The following is an 8584-nucleotide window of genomic DNA, read 5'->3' on the forward strand; positions in this document are numbered from 1 at the left end:
TTTTACTTTTTGGTCTCTTTCTCATTTTTGAAAGTTTCACTATGTAGCCCTGGCTGGCTTGGAATTTACAGGGCAAACCAGGTTCTGAGTACTGGGCAGGTCCAGTCCACATGAAACTAATTTCTAAGCTTCCCCCTTTAAGAAACCTAGATCCAATCAAATGATCTACACAGAAGACAAAGGCCCTGACCAATGGGCTGAAATGACTACCGTATTAAATCAGTCGTAGTGAACCCACTAGCTCTTCAAACCCCAACATAGGTACGTTTAGAAACAGGTTAAGATTGGGAAGGAGAAATGGATGAAGAGGATTCTTAAACTTAGAACAAAAGTTATCCCGATTAAAGAGTTGGATCTGAGAAAGGAGAAAATGAGGCTCAGAGGAAGAACAAAGGAAAAACTCTTAGGAGGCAAGACTGGAAGCGTAAACGATTTGGTTTGTCTATTCAGTTGCTACTCTGGCCTTTCATTAGAATGGTACAGAAGAGAAAATGAAAGTGGAGTGCAAAGCGTAGGAGGAATCTGGTTCCACTCTGCACAGTATAGGTTCTTCCCTCCTTCCTCCAATCCTCCTCCTCCAAGACCGACCCCAGGCAAAGCCGAGGTTGTGCTTTTGCACAGCACACGTGGGCAGATTTGCCCCGCCCCGGCACCAGGAGGACTTCCGCGTCCTCCTCGCCCCGCCCCCTTGCAGTTCTGCGCACGCGCGGGAGCCATATTCGCCGCCGATGCTTGGCCATCCGGGTTGGTTCTTCTCCAGCTGAGTAAAGCGGCGCTGATCTGCACCCTCACTGTCTTCCTCCGGTGAGGCTCAGTCCTTTAGGGGCCGCAAAAGTGAGGTGTCTGTCTCCCGGGCGGGGGCCATCTGCGTGGAGACCACGGCCCAGGTCCGCGGCCGCCACCGAGGAGCCATGGGCACGATGACTTTGCACCCGCCTCCTCGGTGACCGGCCTGCCAGGACTGGTCCCCGCCGGCTGCCGTCGGGCATCCCCGCGCGGCCTTGACGGCTGGCCCGGGCTCTGAGACCCACTGAGCCGGTGCAAGGGGTTGGGTGGGGGCCCAGCGAGTCAATTCGGGAAAGTGGAGCTGCGGGGAAAGTCCAAATCTTGTGGCGCCGGCGCCAGGCGTGGAGGTAGCTGTGTTCACAGTCGAATCCGAAACCCGCCGTGGCCTCCTGGCTGCTGTGCTCAGGGCCACCTTTCTGTTTCTCCTACGTGTTGGAACCGACTCCCTGCAGGTTAGCTCTCCCTTAGGCCTGACGACTTTTCTAAAATACCAGTTCCTGAGGTTCTGGGCGTCCAGCCCTTCGATGGAGTCGTCTTGAGTAAGATAAAGTTGTTTTCACCTGGGCGCGCAGACCCTTCAAATGTTCATTTAGCTTTCCAGCCAAGATGCCTTCCTTATATCCCATTATTTGGCAACATAGGAATTGAACTCTGTCATTTTTTCCACTAAGGGAGAGCTTCCACTGCTATCTTTCGAAGAAACAGAATGAGGACAAGTTTTACCACCTTTCCCTACACCCCCAAATTTAGGACCATATGAGACTTAAGCAATTTGTCTGTTATCTGTTGAATTATCCACTTTGTTAGCCTTTCTCAGCCTGCTCTACTAGAAATTCCCTTCACCCCTTCCCAATTCTTCCTCGTTGACTTGAGGCTTTTCAACTTACTTTTGCCTCTCCCATCTCTAATTTACTCTCTTTATCTGTATTGGTTTCCTAAAACTTACTTGCTGGCCATCCTCCCCCCCCAGTGCCTCTTCACGTTGCTTTATAATCTATGTCTGTCACATCTGGCTGCTAGATTGTGAGCTCTTCAGGATGCCCTGGCTTACCTTAATCGTGTTGTCCCAACATCTGTCTAGTTCCCGGTGGTGCAGGTAGTGTTAGCTGAGTGATGGTGTGGATCAAACGCTACAAACAGTAAAAGACTCTTCTTAAAATTGTGGGGGTTTTTGTTTGTTTTGTTATTTTATTTTAGTGATCCTGTTTTCTTTTTGCAGGATTCACATAAAGTCCAGAAGCCATGGTGAGTTCGTGACACATTCCTTTAACTTTTTCCTGGTGAACATTATGGCTTGTTTGAAGCTAACAGCCTGGCATGAAGAAAAGTGAAACCGAAGGGGTGGAGGGAGTTGAACGGGGTCTCCCTTCTTCCCCCTGAACTCAGCACCAGGATATCATTGTATACTGTTCTCGGGCTTCCTTCCCCTGAGCAGGCATCATCTCTCTGTTTTTCCTTTGCAGTCTCGAAGATATGACTCCAGGACCACAATATTTTCTCCAGAAGGTAAATTAGAAAATTTAACCTGCTCCAAAGGAAGTTGGGGTGTTTTATTGTTGTTGCCTTAAGTAGTAGATTTTTAGTGTTGGGGTTCGGTATGGTTTAGCTACACGCATTTTGGAGTTAACTTCATTCTTGGAGATAACTTATCAGCAGGTTGATACATCCTTCCTGATTGTTGGCCAGTAAATGCAGGGCTGCTGATATTAACCTGCCTGTGGCACTGCTGATTTCTCTCAGATCAGCGGTGCAAGAACGCAGAGGAACCGTGGTGTCTCGCTGTTTTGTAGGTCGCTTATACCAAGTGGAATATGCCATGGAAGCCATTGGACACGCAGGCACTTGCTTGGGAATTTTAGCCAACGATGGCGTTCTGCTTGCAGCAGAGAGGCGCAACATCCACAAGCTTCTTGATGAAGTCTTTTTTTCTGAGAAAATTTATAAACTTAACGAGTAAGTGAGATCATGGGAATGAGTGTGAACTGTTGCACTTTTCATCATAAGTAGGATTTGCACGTTTGGGGAGGGACCTTCTATGTGAGGTAGTAGAACTGAAGGGAGCAGATTTATTATTTTCCTTGTGAGAATTTGTGTATTTGCCTTATTTTGCCTGAAGTCTCCTTGAAGCCCATCATGTCTCAGTATGTTCTTTATGTGTATAATTCACTTGAAGTGCAAAGCCAGACACTTGGTGCAAATAACGTTGTGCAGTGATAAAGGAATGTATGTGCTTCTGGTCACACAGATTTGGTTTCAAATCTAAAGTTCATTGATGCAAGGCATGGTGCCTTACCTGCTGTCTAACTTCTTGAGGACCCAGAGTGGTTATGAAAATCTAATGAAACAAAATAGTGAAATAAACTAACACAGGCCTAGTGTAAAGCAGGCCCTCAGGATGCTGTTTAGAATGACATGCAGGAGTTCTGTACAGTTACACTGACTCTTTACCAAAGAACAAGGCTCTTGGAGATCTGGCACAGTTCAGCCACAAGGTACAGTCGGATTTCTGTTCAGTTTGAGTACTTGGAACTGGCTGTGGAACTTGGTTGCTGGTGGAAGACTGACTGTGCTATATGAAGACTTTGCTGTCACTGGGTCCTAGTTAATTATTTGTTTATGTATTACAGTTTTGGACTTGTTCACCAAGCATACTGACCACTCTCCTATCCTACCCCTGCCTTCCCATCCCCCACCCCTCTCCCCACAAACTTTGCATTTATTATGTCTGTCTGTTTTGATTCACTGGCATTACCAGGGCCATCTGTATGAGAGCTATCCTGTTGGAGTCTGGAGGCTCAGCAGTGTGTACATAACCCAGGACAGTGAGTCTTTCCCAGAATCTATCAGTAATCAACAGGTCCTATATAAGGAGTAGGGTCCTATCAGCTACTCTTGGCTAATTATTGACAGGGCTGGTCTTGTCTGTGCAAGCCGGTTGTGAATTTGTGATTTCAGTTGTCAGATCTAGAGAATGTGCTTGGCAGCCCTTGCTCTGTCTCCCTGCCCTTAAGTAGTTGGCAGTCCCTTTCCCACAGTGTTCACAGACCTTAGAGGGAGTGGTTGGTCTGAGTGATGTCTTCAGGGTTGTCCCACACTGTCATTTATTTCCTGTGTCATGGGCAGCCATGAGTCTCTGCACTTACAGCATTCACTGTGAGTTGAGGCTTCTCTGACTAAGCTGGCATCCACCCTTGTCTGAGAGTGAAGGGGTAGGTATTTAGAAGGCAGTTGGGTTCTGTGTTAAATAGCTCTCAGAAATGTACTCCCTGCATGGCCGCAGCACCTCTCCTGGGCGTTCGTCCACTCACTTGACATGGTGTCTTCCTCCACAGTCACGTGACTCTCTGCTCAGCACTTGTGGGCTTGTTTAGGCATAGTCAAAGCGGATGTCCAGACTGTAGAGAGCCAGGGAAGGCTTTGGGGAACGGGCAGAAAGGGGTACGCACCTAGGCAACTTGTGAACTTCCCACCCACATGTCCCCTCCCCCACACCTGTCAGGTCAGGCTTGGAGAGCTAGACCCTAAAGTGTGGGGTGGTCTGGTTCCTCCTCTTGCCATTTCCAGAGAGCAGCAATCAGTACATCTGTTGAGTGGCCCAGGCTGCGTTAGTTTATCATTTATGCTGAATGACAGTAGGTGAACATCTGAGAAGATGTTTTCCTAGCCTTTGTCCTCAGAGGAGTCCCTGGGAGGCAAAGCTGTTGAATCCCTAAGAGATCTAGGTGCTTTATAACATTAGAAATTCTCGGGCAAAGCATCTTCCTGCTTACAGTGGCTTCTTTTCCCCTTTAGGGACATGGCTTGCAGTGTGGCAGGCATAACATCTGATGCCAACGTTCTGACTAATGAACTCAGGCTCATTGCTCAAAGGTAAGGATGGAAATAGTGCAGCACTCAGCATGTCTCCGAGGAGAGCTTTTTGTTTTGTAAAGTTTGAAGGCATTTTACAAATCCATTACTTGAAAAGTGTATTCTTATATGTTATAATCAAACTTACTGTGTACACATAAGAATATTAGGATGATGGATGTTTTGCCCTCTCCTTTCTCTTATTACAAGTGACCTCTTTTCCTCATTATATATACCCTCTTCAGAGAGCATCTTCTTGCATTGTATATATTTTAGAGAAGCCTGTTTAATGTGCCATTCTCTTTACCCTAGGTACTTATTACAGTATCAGGAGCCAATTCCCTGTGAGCAGTTGGTTACAGCACTGTGTGATATCAAACAGGCGTACACACAGTTTGGAGGTACTGAGTTTTTTTTTTTTTTTTTTTTTTTTAAATACTCTGAAAACTGAAAACATTTTATGAAGAGTAAACTTTTTGCCTTGTTTGGTTCTGCATTAAGGTTTGTTGAGGTTGTTATTTTGGTTTTGTTGGCTTCCTTTTGGTTTTAGATTTTAAAACACTATTTATTTATTGGGATATTGTTGTTGTTGTTGTTGAGACAGGATTTCTCAGTGTAGTCCTGGCTGTCCTAGAACTTGCTTTGTAAACCAGACTGGCCTTGAACTCATAGAGATCCTCCTGCCTCTGCATCCCAAGTACTGACTTAAAGGCATGTGCCACCATTACCTGACTTTAAGACGCATTTTTAAAAATATTTTTGTTCTTTGAGAATTTCCTACAATGAATTTTGATAGTATACCCATCATTTTCTTCCATATCTATCCCCACTTAACTTCCTGTTCTTTTCTTCTATTCCCCTTTCCCCTTCTAAATCCTTCGGTTCAGATTGTGCTGTCCAGATACTCCTCGGTGTAGGCTCTGCACCAGAGCACTGTCGCTACCAAGGGTCATACCTATAAAGAAACCTGACTTCTCTCTCAGCAGCCACCAGTTGCTAGACAACTCCTCAGCTGGAGGTGGGACGTCCTGTGCCCCTCCCCTGGCTGAGAGTTTGCTGCTGCTGTTGTAAATGTTGCTGCTGTGAGCTCATGTGCAAAGCTACTCAGTTGTATTTGGAAAACACTCCTTGTCATCCAGCACCTAAGGCTCTCACAGCCTCTGTGTCCCTTCTTCCATGATCCCTGGGTGTTGGAGGACTGTCCTGTTTAGGGCTAAGCACCCTGAAGTCTCTTATTTTCCTGAAGTTTCTTACTTTGCTTGTGACGTTCACAGTTTAGCCTGGCTTCCTCTGGTGCTTACTGCAGTCCTTCTGCCATAGCCTCCTGCACACTGGGGTTGCAGATAATGCCTGCTTCATGAATAAATCTGCTTCCACATGTCATTTGGCAGCTTCATCATCAGAATTCTTCAAGGCCAAAGTAGCATTTTCAAGCCTGGAAACAGGCTCTTTTTACATAGTAATGAAGTTCAGCCCTGGCCTTCTGTGTCCTCACGTCCACCCCAGCCTGAGTCCAGCTCCTAGAAACAGTTGGCATTTGTGACTGAGCTTATCTGTGGTGGCCAGAATACAAACCAGTGATGCATGCTTAACTTCACAGAGGATTGGGCCATCTCCTCTGACAGCTCAAAATCGAGATCGTTGGGGTTTAAAATTGAAATTATTCTTTTTCTTTGTTAAAGGCAAACGTCCCTTTGGTGTTTCTTTGCTGTATATTGGCTGGGATAAGCACTATGGCTTTCAGCTCTATCAGAGTGACCCAAGTGGAAACTACGGGGGATGGAAAGCCACGTGCATTGGAAACAACAGTGCTGTGAGTAGTTTGGTGAAAGGTTGAGAAGGCAGTCATGTTAAATAGCGGAGAGAGTTGAGTACTTACCATAGCATTTAATACCAATCTCACACCAACCTCAGTGTGAAGGAAAATGCCTGTTTCTAGTGCTGTATGTTGGTAGTTTGTCGATGATATCTGTAGCTAGGTGCTAGTTTTCCATTATAAGTTGTGAATCTCTGAAGGAGGAGTCTCCCAAGGCCCCAGTTAAAGGTCCTGTAGAACACGCATCTCCCTCTTCCCTGCCCCATTCATGCCGCCTTCCCTGCAGTCAGCATGGGTTGTTGTGTTTCAGTGTCAGTGTGAATTCAGGCCTTAGTTCTAACCGACCTGTGCTCTCCCAGCAATGCACAGATTGGAAGGAAACTCTCTCTGCTGATGTTTTGTTTTTCAGGCAGCAGTATCCATGCTGAAACAAGACTACAAAGAAGGAGAAATGACTCTGAAGTCAGCGCTGGCTCTGGCTGTCAAGGTGCTAAACAAGACAATGGATGTTAGTAAACTGTCAGCTGAAAAAGGTAATCCGTGTAGTCCTGCTTTGTCTTACCTGAGGGATTTACTGTGTACCTCTAGCCTTGGGTTCTAATGTGTTTTAGTTCACTGAAGCTGCCACTTAGGGGACACTAAGGGGACTCCATGTCTTGAATAAGATGAGCCTTGACTGTAAAACTACAGTCCTACACCACAGGGCGAGCTCAGGGCTTGAGCCTGAATGTAACTCCTGTTTGGAGATCCTGTATCAGTGGTTGGCCTTGAACTCACTGTAGACCAAGCTGGCCTCAAACTAGCATTGTTCTTCCCCTGCCTGTGCCTCCCAGATACTGGGATCCGAGGTGTGCACCACCATGTCTGATGGAAACTCTTTGTAGGTCATTGCTTTCAACAGAAATTAGAGAAGTCCATAAAGAAGTGCTGCTCTGGTTAGGATTCTGTCTTGTTCTTCTGGTGAGCTTGTGTGGGTCCGTTAGAACACCTGCCGACGAGACTTCAAGGTGACATAAATGCTTGCTAGGAAAGTTGTTGGGTAAAGAAAAGATCTTTAGATAAAAATTGGGTATCACAAGATCAAAGGTGTTCTGTTCCCATAGAAATGTGGGTACATCGTAAAGTGTAAAACATGGGAGAGGTAAAGAGAACAGTAAGCCATGGTGACATCTGCTGAGTCCTGCCTCTGACTCAAATGTGTATTTGTGTTCTAGTGGAAATCGCCACACTAACAAGAGAGAATGGAAAGACAGTGATCAGAGTCCTCAAGCAAAAGGAAGTGGAACAGTTGATTAAAAAACATGAAGAGGAAGAAGCGAAAGCTGAGCGGGAGAAGAAAGAAAAAGAACAGAGAGAAAAGGATAAATAGACAGAATCATGGATTTTATAACTCCTTAGAGGCGCCAGTTCACTTAGGAGCTGTCCTGGCCTTCCCCTGGAAGTGTTTTCTTGTATTTTCTTCCTTACCTTGGCCATCGGGGAAATGGGACATTGCATACTGAATTGGGTCCATGTCTGTCCAGCTGGATGCTTTATTGTAATGATGGACATCTTTATAAACATCTTAATCTCGACACATAATTTTTGGAATAAAACCTGGAAAGATTGGTTATGGTGTGGGATACTTTCTCAGTGGCAGTAATTGTCGAGAAGCTACCACAGCTGGGGGTGGAGAGATGGCTCTGCTGTCAGTGCACTGCTCTTCCGGGATCTGAATTCAGTTCCCACTACTCATACTGGGTGAGCCTCAGCCATAGCTTAGCCTCCTAGGGGTGCAATGCCACTAGCATCTGCAGTTGAATGCACACACCCACCAAACACACATAGTTAAATAGGAGTGAACAGACCAGGGTTGCTAGGGTGACCATTGCTGCCTTCTTATAAGGTATGCATGCTATGGCTTACCTGGTTTTGCAAAAGTGGGCGGATTGTCTGCCATCTCCAGGATTGGTTTGGGACTAAACTGAGCGGGGCCAGAATTTTGTGTGTGGGTGTTAGAATGTGGTCCGTGGACCACCATCAGCTGTTACAGGAGTGGGAACGGGCATCATACCCCAGGCCTGAATTCAAGTCTGCAGTTGAAGACCATCTTACTCCGATGTCCATGAGCTGGCATCCACCTCTGCCCCAGGG

At 46.2% G+C, this 8584-nt stretch overlaps 1 protein-coding gene across 1 annotated transcript; it reads left to right on the forward strand.

Annotated features, from left to right (window-relative positions):
• The first annotated feature begins 1982 nt into the window (after window positions 1–1982).
• Psma4 (proteasome 20S subunit alpha 4) lies at window positions 1983–8061 on the forward strand. The gene is made up of 8 exons (XM_032909963.1): window positions 1983–2031; window positions 2250–2292; window positions 2577–2739; window positions 4579–4656; window positions 4948–5036; window positions 6318–6448; window positions 6861–6984; window positions 7666–8061. The coding sequence occupies exons 1-8, from the start codon at window positions 2029–2031 to the stop codon at window positions 7818–7820; spliced, it is 786 nt and encodes a 261-aa protein (XP_032765854.1). The 5' UTR covers window positions 1983–2028; the 3' UTR covers window positions 7821–8061.
• Window positions 8062–8584: the final 523 nt, after the last annotated feature.

Source organism: Rattus rattus, chromosome 8 (assembly GCF_011064425.1).
Source record: "Rattus rattus isolate New Zealand chromosome 8, Rrattus_CSIRO_v1, whole genome shotgun sequence".
NCBI classification, from domain to species: Eukaryota; Metazoa; Chordata; class Mammalia; order Rodentia; family Muridae; genus Rattus; species Rattus rattus.